The sequence below is a fragment of the Sarcophilus harrisii genome, chromosome 5, assembly GCF_902635505.1.
Source record: "Sarcophilus harrisii chromosome 5, mSarHar1.11, whole genome shotgun sequence".
NCBI lineage: Eukaryota > Metazoa > Chordata > Mammalia > Dasyuromorphia > Dasyuridae > Sarcophilus > Sarcophilus harrisii.
This window is the reverse complement of record NC_045430.1, coordinates 18,984,520-19,008,769: the sequence shown is the minus strand read 5'-3', so window position 1 is coordinate 19,008,769 and position 24,250 is coordinate 18,984,520. Positions and strand designations below refer to the sequence as shown.

Below are 24,250 nucleotides of genomic sequence, written 5' to 3'. Positions count from 1 at the left end.
TCTTAATACCAATTTCTAAAAGAGAGCATCAATAAAAAAAAAAAGGAAAAAGAAATGTGACTACTTTATTTTCTCTGGAGTTACTTCCTTTGAAATGAGGTGATAATGAAACTCCTTGACTTGTCTAAGGCACGAAGTCCTCTCCCCATCGTGGCCATTGCTTTGGGTACCCACTTCTTTGATTATTGTTCGTTTGATCCAGTCTGTATTTAGATAAATAAATAATGTTAAAAGAGCAAGCAAGAAAACAAACAAACAAAACATATCATCTTTCAAATTGCCTGTTGGTAATGCCCAAGGTACTCAAATATGCTTCAGAAAGTTATCTCTATTTGATAAATTCTTCCTCTGATGTCTTATTCTGGTATAAAGGAGACCTTAGGTTCTCTGAAGAATAAATTAGCAGAAGGAAAAAAGTGTGATCTTGATTGAGTTATTTTATACTCCTTTTCCTCATATTAGACGAGGTGGCCTCAAGTTCCTTTCTGTTCAAAAATCAATAATTCTGTGAAAAACTCCCAACTGTCTGGATCCCATTTTCCTCACCTGTAAAATGAAGCAGTTGGATTTGATAAACTCTACTTCCAGCTCCAGAACTATCATCTCCACACATCTGGGAAAAATTCATTTATAATAACACTTTCCATATATGATCTCATTTAATGCTCAAAATAACCCTTTAAGTCAGATGCTATTATTAATTCTCATTTTATAAGTGAGGTGACTGAGGTTGAAAAGTTAAGTGACTCGCTCCATGATCATATAGCTAGGAAATATCTAAGTGACAACTCAATGGGATTCATCCTCTTGATGGTGAATCAATAGCATTCTGAAGAAGACCATTATTATCCGATGGGTGACAATGATTTGAAAAATTTCAATATTGGCAAGAGCCCACATAATCTAACTAGGATTTGAACCCAAATTTTCTCTATTAGTGTCTATAGTTTCTACTTTCCCTTCCAAGGAGGGGGAGCCCAGTACCTCCCAAAGCTATCAATTGCACTTTAAAATTGCTCAAATTGTTAGGATGTTTTTTTTTTCTTGGCACTACCCTTAAAAGTGGAACAAACCCAATTTCTATAGGTTCCTAAATTGTACTAATGCAATAACATATCCATATCTGAGAACCCTATTCCTGGACCAAGTATGGAATGAGTATCTGATGTCTTTATGAAGGGAAGACATAGGTAAGTAACTACTACATGCCAGGAACTATGCTTTACAAATATTATCCCATTTGAGACTCGCAATAAGCTAATGAAGTCATGCTATCATTAGTCCCATTTTACAGTTGAGGAAAGTTGCATATATGTTGCTTCTCCAGCATAAGCGTATTGAGGATAGGGCTCATCTGGATTCCATCCTAGTCCCTGCTGAACTGGGAAGATCTTGAACATTTTACCAAAGGCTGGCCTAGGTGATCTCAGGCCCTTTTCATTTCTGAGATTCTGTGATCTGCCAAGGCTTCTAGAATAAAATTGAGCTTTTGCTGAATTGAATTGGCTCCCCAATGGAATATAAGCTCCTCAAAGGCAGGGATAACTTATATTTTTGGCTGTTTTTGTGTGTCTTAGTGCCTATCCAAGCACGTAGAAGACATTTAAAATTGTCTGTTGAATTGACTTTTCCCAAAATGAGGGTTTATGCAGCAAAACAGGCTGATGATACTTGTCCAAGGGGCAGAACTAGGAGCAAATGAGGTTTCAAAGAGGCCAATTTAGTCTCAATATGGGAGTTTGGGGGAAGCTTTTCTATTAATTGTTGTCATTGAGTCAATCCAATCATGTCTGACTCTGTGACCCCATTTGGGATTTCCTTGGCAGAGATACTGGAGTGATTTGCCATTTCCTTCTCCAGTTCATTTTACAGATGGGGACACTGAGGCAAAAATGGATCACATCATCTGAGTGGCTTTTTGAAGTGTCCTTTAATGCTAAGGAAATTCTGATTTTCTCCAGGGACATCTGAATCCAAGTAGTAGATTTATCCTTTGGGCTTCCCAGCAAAAACTTCAGAAAAGGCTCCCTTACCTTTTCAAAAAGGTTGTACTGACAGTTTTGTTTTAATGTTATACTCAAAAGTCTCTTTCTCTGGTACCTTCTTCCTCCTTCATAAGGAAAAAAAGGGAAAAGAAGAAATAAAAACCACTAATTAAAACCAAGGGACATATTCCATGGCATAGAGTATATATAGTAATTCAAAGTCATAGCTTATCTCTCCCTCCCACCCCAATTTTTCTAGTGAGAGGAAGGAGCTTCCTTTCCTCCTTGTTCTTTTCCCTTATTTTTTAAAATGTTTTTACCTCAAAGAAATAAGCAAGAAAAAGAACTGCAAAACTTCTCCCAATATCTCAGAGCACATTCTTATCCATACCATCTCAGACTCTGGGCTGAGATTTAGCCCAATCTCTACTAAGCATTTATCCCATCTGCTCCATCTCCAGATACCTTTTCTCAGCTAGCAGAATCCCAAAGGTCTCTCCTTGTTCCATGAAACATCAATGCTGGGCTGGCTGCAAAATTCACAGATCTGGAAAAGAATGACATCTGTACCCAGGCCCATTTCACAGAGACCTAAGTCAGTCTTAGTGGAAAGGAGGTTTGTGGCCTCTCCCCTTGTCAAACCGAGAGCAGAGCAGCCAAGAGAGAACACCTCTTATCTTTTGTCAAGGATAAACTCTCCAGGGCTCCAGGGGGAGAAAGACTTCCTTCCCCCATCTTTGACGGGTCCTTCTGCTCTGTGGAGGTTACTTTGAGCAGAAGCATGAGCCGCATCCCACATCTCCAACCTCCTTCTCCTGTGCCACATTTGGAGATCTAACTAATTACTCTGTTTTGTGAGTAATTGCTTCAGTCACAATATTTGGGCAACAGCAAAAACAGAATAGAATGGCGTCTGGAATGAGACAATCAGAGCCTGCCTGAAACCCACAATCAACATTGAAGGGAAGGATTGTCCTTGGGGAAAGGCAACATGAAGGGTATTGAAAACAGGCCTGCAACACTTAGCTGAGATTGCATTTAAAATCTTTTAAGGACCGCTCAAGCCAGTAAAGCCTTGAAAAGGTTTTTCACATTGAAAAGAATTCTCAGAGTGAATTTTCCTCCACAGATTCCCCCATTCTCATCGCCTTGACTTCCCCAAGAAAGGACATGAAATAGGGTTTTTGTTTTAATTGTGTCTTATACATTTCACGTTTAGTCTTGTGCGTCAAAGGGAAATGGGAGAAAAAAATGGGCACCTCACTTGTAAAAAGTGTGGAAATAGATCAGAACTGGATTTGACCCGTGAGGAAACCATTTATCATGGAGAGACAAAATGCCCTAGATTTGGGAGTCAGATGACCAGTATTGCTGCCACTTGGGATCTGTGTGACTTTAGACTTAATGTTTTTGGAACTCATCTGGAATGTTGGGGTGCGAGTTCTGGAGCTCATCTGGAATTTTGGGGTGTAAACTCTGAGTTTGACACCAAGTTCTGCTTGCTCCCTGTGTAACTTGAGAACTTTGTGTAACTCATTTTGTGATTGATAAAAAGGGATAAGCCATTAAGATCTCTAAACTGCCTTCAGATTTAAAATCCTGTAACCTCTTCTTGCCTAGAGCTATCCTTCACATCTGAAATGCCAGCCCAATGATCTCCTCCATTTAGTTTCCCTAAGACTCAATTCAGATCTTACCTGGGATAACCAGGGTCTTTACCCTTCTCCCAGCTATGAAAGCCTTCTCCCAGAGGACCTTCCATCTACTCTGGCATCTAAGATTAATTTATATTAGAATGCAAGCTCCTTGAGGGCAAGACAAAGAAAGAAATGCCTATTTTCTATCTCTAGCTTCTTATCCTAATGTCTAACAGTAAACTTCAATAAATGATTGCTGACTGACTCTCTTGAGCCTCATTTCTCACCTGGAAAATTATTGACAATAAAATGGAAACTCTTTGAGGATAGGGGGTGTTTTTTTGCCTTTCTTTGCATCTCCAGTTTCAACACAATGCCTGCTATCTGGTAAGGGTTCAATAGATGATGGTTGACTTGATATGATCATTGAAAGATAATTGAATGGATAATATTAGACGTTTTTTTTTTCTGCTTGATTCCAGAAGGGAAAATTGGGAGTTGTGGGTGAAATACCAGAGATGTAGATTTTGGCTACTTATAACTGTGATAGCTGTTTTAAAGAAAAATAGACTATCTTGGGAAGTAATGGGTTTTTCCTCCAGGAGGCCTTCAAGTGGAGGCTTGTTAGGGATGTTGAAAAGGGGATTTCTATTGTCACACAGGTTGGATCAGGTGGCCCTTGGGTCTCTTCCAACTTGGCTGTTTGGGGATGATTTTGTGATAAAACATATTGTTTCTTCCCATTTCTTCCTCTTTCTTCATTTTCTAAATCTATGATCCTATAATCTAGTTTCCTGCTGACTCAGTTTCCTCAGCTATAAAAGGAAAGAATGGATGGCTCTTGTGGTCCTTTCTAGATTTAGATTCAGAAGCCTTGCTCTATTGCACCAGGCTACTCTGAATTCAGAGGAGAGAACCCTGGGCTATGGGCGATTCTAGAATTCCTTTCCCTTCTCTCCTCCTTTTAAAAGACCATCTTGTCTTTAGCCTCAGCCTTCTGCCAGGAAGGAAGGAGAACTCAGCATGCAAGGTTGATGATGATGAATTCAAATTGCAGAGTTGTTAGCTTTTTTCCCAGGTCCCAAAAATCAATTTTTATTTTGAGGCCAAAATAAACAAGGAGAAATGGATTGGCAGGAGAATTTATGAGCTCCTGCTGGGAGTTTCCATAAGAAGAGTTAGACAGGGGTACAAAGAGAGAAGGACCCACAGTGCAATTCTGAGGGATCAATGACCAGATAAAGGGGATACACATGCTCCTCTAATTCTATTTCTACCCATCATCTAGGACCATCTCCAGTCATTCTGATCTGCATCTGGCCACTGGACCCAGATGGCTCTAGAAGAGAAAGTAAGTCTGGTGAGTTTGCAGAGCCCAATTCAATCCAATTGATTTGCATGCCATGGCATCACCTCCCTGGTGGCATGGTCCTCTTCGAGAACAAAGAACAAACACCATTCCTATTCATCCAACTCCTTCAGGCCTTGGACAGTGGCCCAAATTTTGGGACCTTATTATGATTCCCTTATTTCCCATCTGCATGCATTTACCTGTGCTGTTCCAGATTCCTGGATTGCCCTTCTTTTTCCTCAATCCTGTTGGATTCATAGAAATAGAGATTTTTGAAATCCAGCATCATCACTTTATAGAAACTGAAACCAAATGACTGAACCAGGACCTGGTTCATTTCATTAGTTAAAAATGTCCTTTCTCAACCAGCAGGACGATTTCAGATAGGAGATGACCTACATGAACTGATGCTAAGTGAAATGAGCAGAACCAGGAGATCATTATGCATGGCAACAACAAGACTATAACAATGATCAATTCTGATGGACGTGGCCCTTTTCAACAATGAGATGATTCAAACCAGTTCTACTTGTTCAGTGATGAAGAGAGCCATCTACACTCAGAGAGAGAACCGTGGGAACTGAGTGTGGATCACAACATAGCATTTTCATTCTTTCTGTTGTTATTTGCTTGCATTTTGTTTTCTTTCTCAGGTTTTTTTCTTCCTTTTTGATCTAATTTTTCTTGTGTAGCAAGATAACTGTATAAGTATGTATACATATATTGGATCTAACATGTATTTCAACATATTTAATATGTATTGGACTACCTCCCAGCTAGGGGAGAAGATGGGGAAGGGGGAAGGGGGAAGGAGGGGAAAATTTTGGAACAAAAGGTTTCTCAGGGGTCAGTATTGGAAAAATTACTTATGCATGTGCTTTGTAAATAAAAAAGTTTTAATAAAAAAAATTGTTTTAAAAAATGATTTTTCTTCTATCAGATTTCACCTAGCTTTTCTTGGACTTCTCTGTGTTACTCAGATATTGTTTCCTTCTCCAGTTACTTGTGTAGCAAATATTCTATATCAAGTCAAGAAGCAATTATCAAATATTTACTATGTGTCTTAGCACTACTGTGCTAAGAACTAGGGATACCAACATAAGCAGAAAGACAGTCCCTGCCTCTCAAGGAGCTTACATTTTAATGAGGGAAGATAACATATAAAAAAAAGCTGGAAAGATAGGGAGGGTGGGAGAAAGATGAAGATGCCAGACCTATTGTAGATAAAGTTTAGGAGAGTCAGGTGGACAACCTGGAGAAGAATGAAGAATGAAGAAGAATGGTATATATAGTGTGTGGCTGAAGAAGGAAATGGCAATCTATTCCATTATCCCAGACAAGAAAACCCTGTGGACTAATTGTCACAAACTGAACAACATCAAAATAATAAGAGCAGCTAGATGGCACCATAGGGTATAAAGCACCAGTCCTGGCCATAGACCCTAGATGTGGTACCCTGTGCAGATCATGTCATTACCCTGTTTGCCTCAGTTTCCTCAAACATAAAATGAGCTAGAGAAGGATATGGCAAGGATATGGACACTGTGTAGCGGTATCTCTACCAAGAAAACTCCCAATACTATATATACCACTTCGGTAAATATCCATTTCTAAAAGCTGACTTGGTCTATGTGGTTAATTGATATCATTTGATAATAAGGGAAGCACATTGATGGGGGCTCGTGAGCTATAATAATAGAAAGAAATTCCACAGTCACCTCCTGAATGGACTCGTAATGGGTCCCTTTAACTGGCAATAAGCATGAGTAATAATTAGGAAACTTCATAAATTGGAAGTAACATCTACCTCTTAAAAAAAAAAAAAAGATAAAAAAGAATTGGAATTGACTAGGGGCCTAGATTCCGGAGGCTTCTGTTCAGATCCTGCCTCTGACACATACTTCTGTTAATATGGGTCAGTCACCCACCTTCAGGAAACTTTTGGGATTACTTATATTATTATGGAAGTGTGGTTCATCTTGATCTCTGATCCTTTTTCAAAGGAGGATTGCCAGGAGAAAACGTGGTACTGGGTAACATTTAGCGTCCTAAATTTCCCTTCTGATATTAACTTTCTTTCTGATACTTATTGGGCAAGCTGTTTAATTTCTCTGGGCTTCAGTTATCTCATTTGTAGAAGCAGACTAGATGGCCTCTAAAGTCTCCCCACCCCCATATATATATATATATATATATATATATATATATATATATACATAATATATGATACCTGTCATATTGATATGGCAAGTTACCCTGTTTTTAAAGAGAACCAATGGTAACACATGAGAATATGTATGAACATATACAAGGAATTTTTTATTTTTAAAGGAAGGATTTTTTTTTTTAAGCTGCAAAGTGATCACGAAGAAAGAGGGGGTCTCTTGAATGTGAGTTTCATAAGTCGGATTGGGGCCTATTGCTTCCTGCTCAGCTCCCAGAAGATGACACACCCCAGAGCAGGTCCAATATTGCGCTGGGAGCCACGGGCAGCAGCCTCGGCTCTGGTGGAGTGTCCTGCAGCCTAAAAGATGCCCCGAAAATCATGGTTGGGATGCTGGTGGGCCGGAGTCCCTCCGCAGGGAGAGCAAGAGATTCCTTCGCAGCTGCTGCTCTCCAAGATCTAAGTCGCTCTGTCCGGGTTTCCGATTTCTTTCCCCAGGGGGTAAAACCTGCTCCTGAATTAGCCTCCCTATTCCTGGAACGCAGTTGTTTGTCTTGGGCGCCCGGGACGGGGGAAGGAGAAAGGAACCTCCCCGCCGGTGAGAGGTAAAGTTGGGAACCAAAATAGCCGAGGTGGCGGCAGAGGCAGGCGAGGAGCAGACAGAGCAGGGACCCTGCAGGCCAGACAGACCGGGCTGGAGTGTCTGCGTCCTCGCCTCTGTCTACGCTAACCGGAGGATGGCGTGTCAATCAGCCTCAGACCGAATGGGCAGCGGCCAACAGCAGCCGCCGCTGCACCTTCCCAAGCGGGCGCTGGGGCCTGATCCCACCTATCCCTGAGCGCCAGTGAGGCGCCTTCTTCCTGCCTCTTGGATGGAGGGGTAGGGGACCAGAGAGGCAGGGCTGGGGTGGTGGGTGCTGCTGCTGGTGGCGAAGGAACTGGCGAAAAAGGGAGGGGGGCAGGGGGGAAGGAGGAAGAGAGGTAGCTCATTAGCATGCTCCCCTCCCATTGGCTCTTTCCGCCGCCCTCCTTTCTATACGTCCTTCCCCAGCTGGCTGGCTCGCTTTTGCGGGTACGGTGGAGAGAGGGTGGCTCGCGCCGCCGCCGCCGCTGCTGCTGCCGCCGCCGCTGCTGCTGCCGCCGCCGCTGCTGCTGCTCTCCCCGCTCCCGTGCAGTGCAGGGCTCGGGCTGCGAGACTGCGCCCGGCGGGCGGGCCGGCCAGAGGTGCTGCAGCGGCGGCCGAGGCGTCTGGCTGCCGCTACCGCTGCTGTCGTCGTCCGGGGCCGCCGCCGCCGCTTTCCGCCTGAATCGAGCCGAGCTCCGGCCCCGAGGAGGACGCGCAAAAGACTTTTCGCTTTCTTTCTTCTTTCGTCTTTTTTTTTTTTTTTGGAAGGTGGCAAGTAACTGCGTGTGATTCCCACCCTCCCCGCCCCAGGCTGCTCCGGCCATCCTCCTCCTCCTCCTCCTCCTCCTCCCCTTGCTCGTGCGCCTCCGATCTCGCCCTCGCGCCGGGGCCGCGGAAGATGGTTTGGGGGTCTCCTCTGTGTGCGCAAAAGGAGGCGGCGACGGCCCAGGAAAGCGGAAAGTAGTAACACTTGGTAGTTCTGCAGTGGGGAGGAAAGTGAGCCTCCGAGGCGGCGGCGGCTGCTGCGGGCCGGGCTCCCCTGCCTCCCCCCTCCCCCCTCCTGCTGCTCCCGCTGCCCTCCTCACGAGCTGCCTTTCTTTTTCTGGCTTTCCCTGCCCCGGTTGGTTTTTCGTCGGAGCAGCATGAAGTGCAGCCGCGATGGCCAGGAGAGGTAAGAGCGTGGTCAGGACGCTGGAAGATCTGACGCTGGACTCGGGTTATGGTGGCGCGGCGGACTCGGTCCGCTCTTCCAACTTGTCGCTGTGCTGCTCCGATTCACACCCGGCGTCGTCCTCGTACCCTTATGGAGGGAGCTGCTGGCCGCATCTAGCTGACTCCATGCACAGCAGACACAACAGCTTTGACACCGTCAACACTGCCCTGGTGGAAGACTCCGAGGTGCTGGACTGCGCGGGCCAGCACTGCTCCAGGCTGCTGCCCGACCTCGAAGACGTGCCTTGGACCCTGCCCGAGCTGGAGGCGCTGCTGCTGCTGCGCCCCCGGGAGCCGCGGGCCGGCCTGGCGACCGCCTGCCTTCCGGCGCCCGCGGCGGGCCCGGGCCTGCCCAAGGATGCCCTGGCCCGCCTCTCCACGCTGGTGAGCCGGGCGCTGGTGCGGATCGCCAAGGAGGCGCAGCGGCTGAGCTTGCGCTTCGCCAAGTGCACCAAGCACGAGGTCCAGAGCGCCATGGAGATCGTGCTGTCCTGGAGCCTGGCCGCGCACTGCACGGCCGCCGCGCTCGCCGCGCTCTCCCTCTACAACATGAGCAGCACCGGCGGCGACCGCTTCGGCCGCGGGAAGTCGGCCCGCTGCGGGCTCACCTTCTCCGTGGGCAAGGTGTACCGCTGGATGGTGGACAGCCGCGTGGCGCTGCGCATCCACGAGCACGCAGCCATCTACCTGACCGCCTGCATGGAGAGCCTCTTCCGGGACATCTACGGCCGGGTGCTGGCCGCCGGCTCGCTGCCGTCTCCCCTGGCCCTGGCCCCCGGTCCGGCCCCGGTCCAGCCGCCGCCGCCCCCGCCTCCCGGGGCGCTGCCCCCGCCGCCCCCGCCCCCTCCGCCGCCGCCGCCACCCCCGCTGCCCCCGCCTCCCCCCCGCGTCCCGGCGGAGCGAGAGCGGGAGGCCGGGGCAGGAGCGGGGGTCGGGCCCGGGCCCGGGCCCGGGGCCGGAGGGGGCTGCAGTGCGGGGAGCAGCACCAGCGGGGGCAGCAGCTGCTGCGCGCCCCCCGCAGCTGGCGCCACTGCCCAGGCGGCCGCGGCCGTAGCCGCGGCCGCCGGCCACCACCTCGTCCACCACCACCACCACCACCACTACCACCAGCCGCAGCACCACCACCACGCTCCCCACGAGCCTCCCAAGTTCACCGTGGAGTCCCTGGAGCAGACTGTCAACAACGACTCGGAGCTCTGGGGGCTGCTGCAGCCCTACCAGCACCTCATCTGCGGGAAGAACGCCCACGGTGAGTGCCCAGGGGCCACCCCCACCCCCCACCTTCCCCTTCTCCGGACAGCCGGCTCTCTGCCGGAGTCTTAGGCACCTCAGGCACCTCTTGCCCTCCCCTTCCCGAGGTCTACACCCTCGCAGGTTCCGCGCCTTCCGGGGTCGGAGCGCCTAGGTGCCGGGGAGTGTGGTCACGCCCCCTCGGGAACCGCTGTGGCATCCCTCGGGCCGGCCACGCAGCTCCCGGGCCTCCGGCCTCCCGGCTCCTGCCCAGCGGGGGCGGGGCCTGCCTCATCTTTTGACAGGTTTGGGATTTTGCGGCAGATATTTGCTCCCTCTCTCCTCCCCTGCCTTCCCACCCCGGTGCCCAAAGCGACGTTTTGACCTTGAAGCTGACAGATTCGGGGGCGCCGGAGAAAGAGATGGTCTCGAATGAACGAGGGAGATGGCACGGTTGCCCTGCGTGCCCCCCTACTGTCTTTCCGGGCGCCAAGCTGGGAGGACCGGGGGGCGACAATCGGGGGGCGGAGTCAGAGCCAGAGAAGAGAGAAAGACAGCCCCACAGTGCTGAGGGACTTCTAGCTCCGCAGTGCCCCCTCCCCCCTTATTTGGGGACTATAAGGAGTCCTTATTTGGGGGACATTATAGCGCTGGGAAAGTGAGAGCATCTCAGAGGCTACCACTGACAGCCTCCAATCCGGGGGCTGTAACTACAGCAGTGCCCACTCTGGGGAAAGGGCTCTGTCTCCCCAAGATCCGGGTTGGAAAAAGGGGTGAAAGGAGAAGAGATGGACAGGGCGGGGGACAGCTGTGGCTGCGCTAGGGCTTGCGTGTCCAGCCAGTCTTTCCAGCAGGCTTCTGAAATTGTTTTCTCCTGACTTCCTGTATTTTGAAGATTAGCCATTGGCAGAACCTATGTTGGCATGGCAAGCCTGGGGAAGGAGGGGGGACTACGATCAAGTATGGAGATTGGGGGGATGAGCAGTATCTTTTTTCATGCTAGAGAAGAGGATAAGGAGAGAAAGAGACAGAGACAAAGAGAGACAGAGACAGAAACAGAGAAAGACACAGAGATATAGAGACAGAGATAGACATAGAGACAGACAGAGAAACAGAGACAGACAAACAGAAAGACAGAAAGAGATAGAGAGAAAGACAGACAGAGACAGACACAGAGAGAAAGAGACAAAGAAACACAGAAAAAGGGACAAAAACAGAGAGACAGACTGAAAGAGAAATGGAGATAGAGATGAAGAGACAGACAGACACAAAACACACACAGAGGAGGGAGAGAGAGAGAGAGAGAGAGAGAGAAACAGATCTAGAGAGAGAAAAACGGAGACAGATAGAGAAAGACACAGAGAGACAGACACCGAGATAGAGACAGAGACAGAAACAGAAAGATAGAGTTAGTTCTCAACTGTCTCACCCATCTAAGAAAGTCTGAGCTAGATACTTCAAAGCTTCAATTTTCCACAGGAAATGGTATAAGCGTAACCAGAGACTCCCCAAACGAAAGAAAACTTTGTTACACATTCAGTGGTTTGGCCAGAGGTTGCCTGGTGGGGACTGAAATGCTGTCTTTCTGGACAGATTTCATTCATGTTGCTGCATGTTTACCCTGGAGGCTGCTACAGTGATGGGTCTTAGTGCTGCATACCACCCCCCCAATATTTCCCATGAGTGTTAAGAGAGAGAGAGCCTGGAAATGTCGGTGCCCATGGAGAAGAAAGGTGCCTCCAAGATCCTAGAATTCTCTTGCTAAGGGAAGAGGGGAATATTTTCAGACTTTTTTGTTCAACTGTCAATCCATCTGAGAGCAAGCATTTAGATATGTAGTGAGTAAGCTTACTATATGCATGGCACTATGCTATCCTTCAGGGGAGGATTGAGGGGACATGGTAGAAGGGCAAAAATCCAATCCTTACCCTGAAAGCTTCCATTTCTTTGAGAGTACTGCAAGTACAGTCTTCCTCATCTGCAGGTGAGAAAGCTGAAGCTTAATAGAGTCAATCAGTGAGCATTTGTTAAGCTTTAATCCTGTACTGGGCATTGTACTAAGCAAAGAGATGCAAAAAGAAGCAAAAACACAAATCTGGCCTTCCAAGAGCTCATGTTTTGACATGAGTTTACTCTTCTTTCAAGAAGAATAAACTAAAGCTCAATCAGACAGGCAACAAGCATTTATTGAGCACTTACCATGTGCCAGTCACTGTTCTAAGTCCTAGAGATACCAAGAAAAGCAAAAAAAACAGTCTCTGTTCTCAAGGAGCTTCCATATTCTGGCAGAGTTTGGCAGGAGAGAGCAGGACCAGTTTGGGGAGTGGTTTGGTGGCAGAAAACCAAGACTTGACGGCTGACCAGAACTCCCATCAAAGCTGCCTTTCCCCCTCTTTGGGCAGTGCAAGACACATTTTCTGGAGACAAGGAATCTAGCTTGTCCTACCTTCCTGTCTTTTTCCCATTCCCATTTACTCTGACCTTTAAAATCCCAACCACTTGGTGAATTTCTGGGAGAAAGACATTAGAAGAGACTTTAGGGGCCAAACTTTCATTTTACAGATAAGGAAACAGGCCCAGAAATTGACTTTTCCAACATCATATAGTTATTTGGTATAATGACATCCTGACATTTTAAATGAAAATGTTATAGATGAAGAAATGGAGGCTTGGAGGTAGTGTTTTAACTTCCCAAGTTAGTGTCAGCTGGTTAATTCCAGAAACTAGACCAGGACTGATGAGAAACAATAGACTAGTGCATAGAGAGCTAGCTTCAAAGTTTGAGTGATGGCCAGGGAGTCACAGTCTGTCAGTGTGACTCTGAGTAAATGTGACTCAGTGGTCCAGGCAAGTCTTTAAGGCTAAACATTTTCAAGAAGGTGCTGATCTGCTTTGCTGCAGGAAATTTCTTTTCTGGGAGCTCCCTATGCTAGGTCTGATGATTTTTTAAAAGAAAGGTCTATTTCTCCATCCCCCGACTTTGAGCCATCTAGAAGACAGTTAAAATACTGTCTAACATAAAAGCACAGAGAAGAGAGATACCCATTAGAACAAGGAGATGGTTAAAAAGCTGACCTTGACTCCTCTAGTTTGACTCTGCTGGACAAATTATTTGAACACAAATGGCCTTGTCAGGCTGGGTTCCTCTCTGTTTTGATGGGCTTTGTTTAATGAAAGGCTGAGGGAGTGAGAAGCTGAAGGTCAATGGGACTTCCTTTGGTTCAGGCAATGCCTTCTCTGCAAATTAGCTGATTGTATTGGAAAGACCACTGGTCTGGCAGTTAGAAATCTTTCGATCTAGCCCTGGCTCTGCAACTTAACGGTTTTGGACTGTTGGGAAAGCCATTTTGCCTTCTGGGTCTCAGTTTCCCCATCTCTACACAATGGGAGGGTTGGACTAGATGATATCTTAAAATTCTGGATCTAATGTTGTTTTCCTAGACTCTTTGTTCTTTCTCTTTAATGAGTTTCACTTTTATAATCTTCATTTAAAAAAAAAACAGATTTTGTGTTTACTTTTTTTTTTAAGAATGGTTATAATTTAAGAAGAAGGAAGACCACAGAGTCGGTTAGGCCTGTTTGAGTTGGCGTCGTTTCCCACTCTGTTCTCATTACAGTGTATTTTCTCATGAAGTCTGATGTGTTCATTTTTAAATCCCATTTATCATCAAGGGTATAAGCTTTTCCTTAATTTCACCTTCCCCCACCTCCTAGCCAAACTGTTTCCTTGGATTTCTTAAGGCAACAGCTCCATTTGTCCAATATCTTCAGGGAATAAGGTTCTCTACACAAATGGGAAATGTATTAGCCACTTCCCTGCCTTATTAAGCAGAGTATAATGAATGTACCTTAACCATTTATGCTGATAAAGGCTCATCATTGTGGCCATCCAATATTGTACACTGCTGGGCTCTATCTATTAAGTATATAGGATACTTGGCTCCCACAGTCACTGGTCCTAGATTGCTTTTTTCATGTCTGTGCCTGATTTTTACAATTTTTCTTTCTTTTCCCTCCCTATAAGGTTTTCACTTGTTATCATCACTGTGTGTATACTCTTAGCACTACCTGTTCCTCCTCCTCCTTTTTCCTTTGATCAGCTAGTTAATCTTGAATTAAATATGAAATAAACATAAACAGGTTCTGAATAAAGGCCTGTGGGAGTTCACCTTAAATAAAGAATATTAATTTGTGAACTCTCTTCTGGATGTTTAGAGGTCATATTTTAATTTCTTCACTTAATAGTTGAAATATCTACAAACCTCTGCATAAAGTGAGGAACTATCACGTGGAGATTTTCTTTTTCCTCTAAATTTGTCAAAATTCCTGTTTCCTTTGTTCTTAGAATTATAGACTACCGGATAGAAACTTAAGTAAACATTGAAGTTTATTCTGAAGATCATAGAATACTGTGGTTAGAAAAGATCTTAGTGTCTTCATTGTGTCATGGTAGATAGAGGGATGGCCTTGGAATCAGATTAGATTCAGATCTTGCTTCTTCCTAGCTTACTAGCTGGTTTGATCCTAAGCAACCTTTGGAGAACTCAAAAAAGGGCACGGATATGAGATTCTTTGGAGATCTGTTATTATGACCTTGTCCAATCAACTGTATTCATAACTAAGGTGATCATTCCAGGTCACTGATGGAGTAAGTGGCAGACTTAAACACAGATCTTGTGACTCTTGGATCCAGGGCTTTGCTGCTGTCTTCCCCCACAAACTTAATTCAATCCCACAAGCATTTATACAACACCTACTAACGAGTGGGAGATCCAAAGACAGAAATGATACAGTTCTTGCCCTCAAGTGGTTTACATTTATCTTAGATGAGATGAGATGGACACTGATCAGTAAACATGAAATATGATTGAAATCATTTGGAAGATAAAGAGAGCACTGATTCCTGGGAAAATCTGGAAAGGATCTTTGTAGGAAATAGCACTTTAAGAAAAAGGTGCTGGAGCATTTAAGAAGGAAAGGTGAGGAGATGCCCTCCAGGCTTAGGGTGGAATGCAGGGAAAGGCTACAAAGTGGGAGATGGAATATGCCGTGGAAATAACAGTTGGATGGCATAGAAGATAGAACATTGGATATCAGATCCTACCTCAGACATTAGCTATAGCCAGTCACTTAACTTCTCTCAGTCTTCATCCATAAAATGGGGCTAAACTATCTCATTGGATTGTTCTAAGAATCAAATGGAATTTGTAAAGTGCTTTGTGAAGCTTAAAGCTCCATATAACTGCTTATCATTGTTATTATTAATAGAATATAGAGTGCTTGAGGGAGAATGTGTGATCAACTTTGAAACAACAGTTGGATGCCCTGGGAGAACATGGACAAAGGTCATATAGGATAGGAAGAAGTGGATGGGTTGTAAACTATGTTGTTGGAAGGAATTTCTAAATCTGTGGGATCATAAGTGTTGAGTTGCCCAGAAAGTTAGGCTGGTTCTAGATTGTAAAGGGCTTAAATGCCAAACAGAGGAATTTATATTTTAGCTGGAGGCAGTAGGGAACCACTGAAGTTTCTTGAGATGGAGAGGGATGGTGGTCAAACCTGTGCTTTAATTGTAACAGAAGATAAGATGGCTGGACAGGGGAGAAGATGGAGGCAGAGAGATGAATTAGAAATTTCCCTATGAGGATATCAAAACTACCTCAAAATATCAGTATCATTAGTCTATCTTTCTGAATATTTGTGAAGATACTATTAGAAATGTCTCTGTTTTGACCAACCCATTTATTTAACCTCCTCTTGTGGTTAGGATTAGCAGGTGAGACACACACACAGAGTAAGAGAGTCAGATAGAAAGATAGAGAGACAGAGGTCGAAAGCCCTTTCACCTTCCTTCCTTTTCTTAGTCTCTTCCTTCTCTCCCTTCCTCCCTTCCTTCCTCTGTTCCTTTCTCCTTCCTTTCTTTTTTCTTTCCTCCCTTCTTCCTTCTCTCCCGCCCTCCCTCCTTCCTTCCTTCCATTCTTCTATTCTTCCTTCCTTGCTTCCTCCCTCCCTTCCTTGCTTCCTCCTTCCCTCTCTCTCTGCCTTCTTCCCTCTCCCTTCCTCCCTCTTTCCCTTCTTTTCTTCTTCCTTCCTCTGTTCCTTTCTCTCTCCTTTCTTCCTTCTTCCTCTCTTCCTCCTTCCTTCCTTCTTCCCTCTGCCCCTCCCTCTTTCCCTTTCTTCCTCCCTCCTATCTTTCTTCCTTTCTTTCTTTCCTTAAATCCTACAGTCTTAGGATTTGAAGTTCCTCTTCAACTTCCCTGGCAAGTAGTTGTCTAGCCTCTGCTTTGAACACTTTGCTGTTATGAGCAGCTCACTACCTCATTTTATTTGATGTGATGTATGAATTTGTGTCATTAATCCAGACTTGATTTTAAATGAATTACTCTGTAAGTGGAGAGAAGAAATGCTCTAGTTTTTTTTATGGTCTTTTTACAGTCTCAGGATATTAAATCACTTTTGGAACATTAATTAGCCTAAGCCATCATCATCCCTCATATTCTCTCAGACAGCCTTTTATTTTCCTCATGCTTGCCTAACTATGTTCCCTCTCTGTCTAAAAACTCACTTGACAGTTGTCTTTGTCCCAGCTCAGTGTCCTGACCATCCTGCAGAATAGCCAGGCCAGGCCAGGTGTCACCAACCCTAGATGTGCACACGATGCTTTCAGAGCAGCCCTTCAGTGGTTACTCCCTTCCAGGAGCATGTTTTCTAATGAAATCATTGGGTAAAATTTAAAACTTTGCATCTGGGTCAGAAGAGGGTTACTAGGGGTTTTTGAACCCTGGTGTCATTTTGAAGGCCCAAGTAATTATTATTGTGACTCCTCACCGTAATCAAACAGCAGAGGTTCAAGGGTTCTGATGACTTTGGGATAAGAGGTGAGGAGGTTCTAATTGTGAGTTTTCTGTTGTCTGCCTTTGTGACATTGGGCCAATCAAGGGTTCTGATGACTTTGGGATAAGAGGTGAGGAGGTTCTAATTGTGAGTTTTCTATTGTCTGCCTTTGTGACATTGGGCCAATCACTTAACTTCTCTAGGGAGGAGATTATAAAGACAACATGTCATATCCTGGACAACATGTCATTTCCCTGACAAGGGATTCTGGCTAGATTAAGTTAATTATTAGGCATAAAGCACCTGGGTAAGTGACATGAATGAAACTATGATGTAAATAATAATCAGTGGCCCCAAGTCTTTGTGGGGTCTAAGACTGTTCTCAGTTGAGTTAGAGACTGTGTGGTCATCTCCCTGCCCCAGCACGTTTAAGGAGGCCAAGAAAAAAAAGTTGAAGTGAACAGAAAAGGAAAATCTCAAGGGGAAACAAAGTCACAAAATGACATTATGATGATAATAACAATAACCACAATAATAATACATTTAAGAGCATTTTAAAAGTTAATTAAAAATTTTAGTACAGTGCATTTTATTTTATTTTAATTTTCTAAGAATCTGTGATCTGTGAGCGGCGTATGTATGTAGACATTCTCTGTTAACTGTAATGTTTGGTCATCCAGAAAACCTTATCAAATAGTCACTTTAGGTATACAAGACACCAATAATCTTAAATAAATGGTTGGGTAAATATTGTGTTCTGAGTAAGAGAAAACTTTTGTCTACTTATTCCTCCCTCCCTCCTTCTCTTTGTCTCTCTGCCCATCTCTGTCTCTGTCTCTCTCTTTCTCTCTTGCACTCTCTCTTTTCTTCTCTCCCTCCCCTATCTCTGTTTCTTCTCTCAAATTCTTTCTCTCTTCTCTTCTCTCTCTCTCTCTCACTATCTTCTCTCTCCTCTCTAATTTTTCTCTTTCTTTCTCTGTCTCTCTTCTCTCTTTTTCTCTCTCTCTTCCCCTTTCCTGCTTCCCCCTCTCTCCATTTATCTATTTAGATTTATAATCTGTTCATCTATATATCTATATATATCATCTATCTATCTATCCATCTATTATCTATCATCTATCCATCTCTGTCTATCTATCTATCTATCTATCTATCTAATCTTCCATAACTGTCCATCTATCTATCTATCTTATCATTTAAAAATTCATTTTTCTTTTCAATCAGTTTTTAAGCATCTCCCATGTGCTGGGCACAGTGCTAGATGTGGAGAATAAAAGGACAAAAATGAAACTAAAAGGAAACTCCCCCCAAAAGTGTCACTTTGTTCTTCAAGTATAGGTCTGATCACTGTATTTCCTGTTCAGAGCACCTTTAGTAGCTTCCTATTGCTTCCAGGATAAAATACTGACTCATCTGTGTGGCCCCTAAAGCCCTTTACAATATGGTTCCAGTTTCATTCCACTGGATGCACTCTTTATCCCAGCTGAATGCGATCTCTGAATTTTTTTATTCACACATTTTTTAATATGTGATGCTGCACCCAATATTCACAATTCTAGTGTATTTGGTTTGAAAAACTTTTAAATTCTAGAGGTGTAATGGGAAAAAAATCAAAACCAGGTGGGGACAGGATGAGCCACATTATAGTCCTCATCCTCCTCATCCTCCTGACTGCTTCTGGGGGTTGTACTGATGATGCTTTCAGCGAATCCTACAAAAGATGAATTTACATGCCAACATTTTTATTCAATTACAAAAAGCAAGCATTTTCTCCACCTGTGTAAAAATTGGCTAAAATTAAGTAGTGTGATAGTGACCTGACTCTGGAAAGGGAGTTTCTATCTGAAAATATGCTATGATTTGAGTGGTACGGGCAGTAATCTGTACTAGGTGAGGGATCTTTCTGCCAAAGCTCATCAGCCTCCCTCCTTGACAGATTTTAGACATTTTCCTAGAGTAATAGCATGAAATTAAAAAGAAAGGGCCACATATTGACTTAGAAAATCACAAATTAACATGATCAGTATTGGATTTTTATATATTTTGTTAAACATTTCCCAATTATATTTTATCCTGGGTCTGGCAGTACTGGGGAGTTTTGCAAGTACATGTAGACTGGTCTCCACTTTGACCTCTCTGGCCTAGAGCACTCACAGGCTTAGTCATTTGCTTAGAATCACACAGCCAGAAGGAGTCTGACTGGTGCAGTGAGGAGAGAGTGGTGATCATAAAAAGCAATATAGCACTTTATAAATGCTTATTTCCTTCACTCCCCTTTACCCTACTTGAATTAAAATTTGCAGAGTGACTTCTGAATATAAGCTGGTGATAGTAACATGATGAGGGCTGTTTTCCTCCCTACAACCTGATCACTTTGAGCAGGGGTCCTCAAACTTTTTAAATAGGGGGCCAGTTCACTGTCTCTCAGACTGTTGGAGGGCCGGACTATAGTAAAAACAAAAACTTTGTTTTGTGGGCCTTTAAATAAAGAAACTTCACAGCCCTGGGTGAGGGGGATAATCATCCTCAGCTGCTGCATCTGGCCCGCGGGGCGTAGTTTGAGGACTCCTGAGTAAGAAAAGCTAGATAATGAAATGGACAACTTGTCCAGAGAAGTATGACCAAGAATGGATCCCCTCGCTGCAATATTGTGACTTTTATGATATGTACACCTATATATCTCTCATCCAAATACATGCTTCCTTTCAGGAAAGGAGGCATCCATTATATGATGGTAGAGTCAGCCAATAAAGAGATAAAGTAGGAAATTCCAGTGTGCCAAGGACAGAGTCCACAGAGTTTTTCCCAAGGGTATATTGGGATGTTCCTAGAGATAGCAAAGAACAAAGGCAACTCAACCTTTTAGAGAGAAAGGGCAGGATTTGAAGGTTATGGGGCTTCTGGGAATTGTTTTTGCAGTTAATTCAAATGAGATAATGTATGTAAAGTGCTTTCCACATCTTGATATCCTATGAGCATGTCAGGAATAAGGAGTCACTCTAACAATAAAAAAAAAAAGTAGATGAAAAAACCCAATACTTTTTCTATTGAAGTCATTAAGAAATGGGTCCTCCTCTTCCAAATCCTTAATAAACCCATTTCATTGACTTTAGGGGTTGGACACCAATCTACCACCAGAGTCTACTTCTCCTATTACACACACACACACACACACACACACACACACACAAGCACAAACATATATATATATATATATATATATATATATATATATATATATATATATATTATGTTATAGGTAAGGACCAAAGCCTAGATGGGAGTCAACTGCTCCACCATTAAATGTATGTTACTATAAAGTTTTATTGTTGCTTTTGTTTCTTGTTTCTATACAATGTTATCTCCCCTTAACAGAACCTCTCCTCCTACCACTGAACTATCCCTTATAAAAAAAGGAAAAAGAAGTTTGCATAAAATCAACTGTTAAAACTATTATTCTTGCTAGTGCATACCGTATTCCACACCCCTAGTTCTCCACCTTTCTACTAAGAAGGGGGAGTATTTCATCATTGTTTCTCTGTGACAAATTCGTTCATTACAATTAATGAGCTTGATTGCCTTTTAATGTTTTCCATTTTATTCTCACAGTCAACTTGTCTCTTGTTCTCTTGTTTCGGCATCCTTTTGTTCTGTACCCTTTTACAGAAGCCTTCCCCTCTCTCTCTGAATTCATCATCTTCATTGTTTCTTCTATAGTACAATTACATTCATTTTTATCACACTGTTCGATCAACAGATGCTCATTTTGTTTCCCGGTTTTGCTATCACAAAGAGCGCTGCTATGAATATTTGGATAGATGTGGGATCTTTGTGCCGCTGCCCCTATATTTATAGGTACCCAGTAATGATGTGAATAGTCACTTTTCTCAAGTAATTCCATGTGGTTTTCCCAAATGGCTGAACCGATACACAGCCCCACCACCACTGGCGGTAGGATTAGCCCTTGGCCATTGATTCCTGTTAGATGTGTAGCTGGCCGTAGCCCTGCCTGAGCCAAAGCTTTTCTCTGACATGGCCCCATTGTACTGGTTTGCTGTTCTTGTTATATAGCTCACAGCATATATAGGCTATAAGAGGAAGGAAGGTAGGGAAAAGAGGGAATTGGGGATGGGGAAGACAGACAGACAGACAGACAAAAAGACAGAGAGAGGAAGAGACAGAGAAAGAGAGAAACTGATAGAATGGTGACTGAGGGGGAGGCAGAAAGATACAGTTCAAAGAGGAAGAGAGAATCCGGTAGAGCAGAATTTGGGGGATGGTTAATAGGGCTGACTACATGAATGCCAGTTTCCTTCTTTGTACAATGAGAAAGGTAGGGTGCAGAGCAGGAACATTGAGTAAAGAAATCTTCCTGGCTTGATTTTTCTTAATTCCACCATCTTCTTTTTCTCTACACAATCCCTCTCCAGCTCTTCCTCCTGCTCATTCCAAGACTGAAGCTCCAAATTCAAGTCTAGATAATGGGCTTTTCCTCAGTCATGCTGATTGCGAAGGACTCAGGACTTTGTGCAGAGGTCTCCCAGATAGGACCCTCCACCACTATCTGGTTCTCCTGTTTCTCCCACAGTACAGCTGCTCCTGATTTTGCTGCTCTTTCCCTGCCCCCTTTTCTTCTCAACTTTTAGATAGGCTGTGGATTCAATGAAACAAAAGGAGAGTTGGCTACTTGATTCCTCAAGAGAGCTTTGTTATTATTGTTCAGTCATTTCTGACTCTTTGTGACCCCATTTGAAGTTCACTTGGCAAAGATCCTGAAGTGGTTTGCCATTCCTTCTCCAGCTTATTTTACAAATAGGGAAACTGAGGCCAACAGGGTGAAGTGTCTTGCTCAGGGTCACACAGCTAGTATCTGATGCCAGATTTAAATTGAGTTCTTCCGTCTCTCCAGGTTTGTATCTCTATCCACTGCCTGTGAGATAGCTTTGGGGTCTCAACAAACCAAGAGGGTAGTAGTGATCTTGGGGGGGTGTGATTTTAGGGGCTGGGATAAGGCCAGGGAGTTAGTAGTGAAATGTGTTTTGGTTTTAATTCAGGATTTGGTTTAGCTGTTTGCTCCCTGTGTGTGACTTAGTTCCCTCCCTGGGCCTCTATCCTTATCTGGAAAAGGAAGTTATTGGATTAAGTGGTCTCAAAGGTCCTTTTAATTCTGTGAATGCAGAGGACCCAGGGAAGGGATAATGAGACCAATACATGCCCATGTGACACTCTACAGTGGAATCCCAAAGAGGGCTTGGCTCAGACATAAAGGCCAAGCCAGTCAAAGATGGCTTTGAAGGTCCCCTTTGTGCAGAGGAAAGCGGGCGATGTCAGGTGAGAGATGGATGGGGTCTTCAGTATGGCAGTGGGGAAGGTCGGCATATGAAGCATCAATCAATCACTAAGCATTTCTTACTCACTTAATTAGATGCTAGGTGCTAGAGTTACAAAAACCAAAAGGAGATCACCTCTACAGTAGCCTCTAATAGCTCACTTTCCAATGGAAAGGCAGGAGGATCTGGGGGATCCCATGGCCTGGAAAAGAGAAGTTTAAAGGAGACATGATTTGTGTCTTCAAATTTTACACTGCTCTAGACATCTTAGGAAAGGTATTGATAAACACGGGGCAGTTGAATGGCACAGTGGATAAGGCACTGGGAAGGTTCATCTTCCTGAGTTCAAATCTAACCTCAGACACTTATTAGCTGTGTGACTCTGTAGAAGTCCCTTCACTCTACTGACCTCAGTTTCCCCATCTGTAAAATGAACTGGAGAAGGAAAAAGCAAACCATTCTTTGCCAAGAAAATCCCAGATGGGGTCATGAAGAGTCAGGTGGCTGAAATGATTCTATAACAATAACTGATAAATTGGGGAATGTCCAAAATAGGGCAGTATAGATGATGAAGGGCTTGACTTTATCGTATGTGAGGAGCAGTTGGAGAAACCAGGGCCTGGACAAGAGAAATGAGCTATCACGTGGGAAAGGGATTGCTAGATTTGTTCCTCGGTCTTTAGGGGGTTAGAATTAGGAGTTTGGTGTGGAAGTTGCAAGAATTTCAGCTCTATGTAAGGCTAGGAAAAACTTACTGCTACTTAGAGATGGCTAGACTACATTGGAGGGAGTGAGGTCTGCAATTGTTTGTCTCAGTTTTCCCATTTATAAAATGGGAATAATACTGTCACCTACCTCCCAGGATTGTTTGTGAAGATTAAATGAGATGATGATAGTAAAGAACATAGCACAGTGCCTGGAACATAGTGTTACATCAACATTAGCTATTATTATAATTATTAATATTATTATTGTTGTTGTCATTGTGGGTGTTCTGGTAGAAGCCACGCAACTTCAATCCAATCTTTAACAGTTATTACTGTGTGCCAGGTGCCAGGTTGCAAAGACAAAGGGGGAAAGAGCCCCAGCTCCTCAAGGAGTTTCCTTACAGGTAAACAAGCAAGTTCATACAAGATCATTAGAGGTGGGAGAGAGAATTGACAACTGAAGACTCAGGAAAAGCTTCACATGAACTGAACCTTGGAGGAAACTATGGAGTCTGAGAGGTGAGGAGGGAGTGTGTGCTTGGCATAGGGGACAGCCTATGCAAAGCATGGTGGTGGGCTGATAGAATGGTGAGTTTGGGGAACATCGAGTGGGTAAGTTTGGCTGCAACTGGGAGTTACTGGAAAAAAAACTAATGGTGTATGTGCAGAAGTGGAGACTGTGAAGAGTTCATGGCCATGCTGTGGAGGGTTAGCTTGAAGATCAGATTTGTTCTGCTTGACTCAAGGAGAAAGAACTAGGGAGCCATGGGAGAAATTGCAAAGAAGGACATTTAGATTTGAGGTCAGGAAACACTTCAGAACAATAAATGGCTTCGTAAAGAGGAGGAGTGGAGACTGCCTCAGGAGAAAGGGTTGGATTCTCACTGGAAGGCATCATGAAGAAACTGGACTGACACGAGGATTCTTTTTAAGGAATAAGTTCTAGACGAGATGGCTGCTGAACATTCTCTCCAACTCCCCCTCTTAGGATTGGCATAGAGAGCCAGTCTTGGAAAAAATAGAAAATTAGACTCTGAATCAGGGAGATGAGGGTTCACATCTGGCCTTAGACGCTTCGTGGCTGGGTGATTCTGGGCAAGTCATTTCATCTCTTCCTGCCTCAGTTTCCTTTCTGTAAAATGGGAGTAAACTAGCATCCCTCAAGGTTGTATGAG

At 44.3% G+C, this 24,250-nt stretch overlaps 1 protein-coding gene across 1 annotated transcript in view; it reads left to right on the top strand.

Moving 5' to 3' along the window:
* Positions 1-8,877: 8,877 nt before the first annotated feature.
* BTBD11 (BTB domain containing 11) overlaps positions 8,878-24,250 on the top strand; it is a 322,211-nt gene continuing 306,838 nt past the window's right edge. Inside the window, 3 exon segments of the mRNA XM_031938943.1 lie at positions 8,878-9,734; positions 9,737-9,813; positions 9,875-10,223. Coding sequence (XP_031794803.1) covers positions 8,921-9,734; positions 9,737-9,813; positions 9,875-10,223 — 1,240 coding nt within the window. The 5' untranslated portion in view covers positions 8,878-8,920.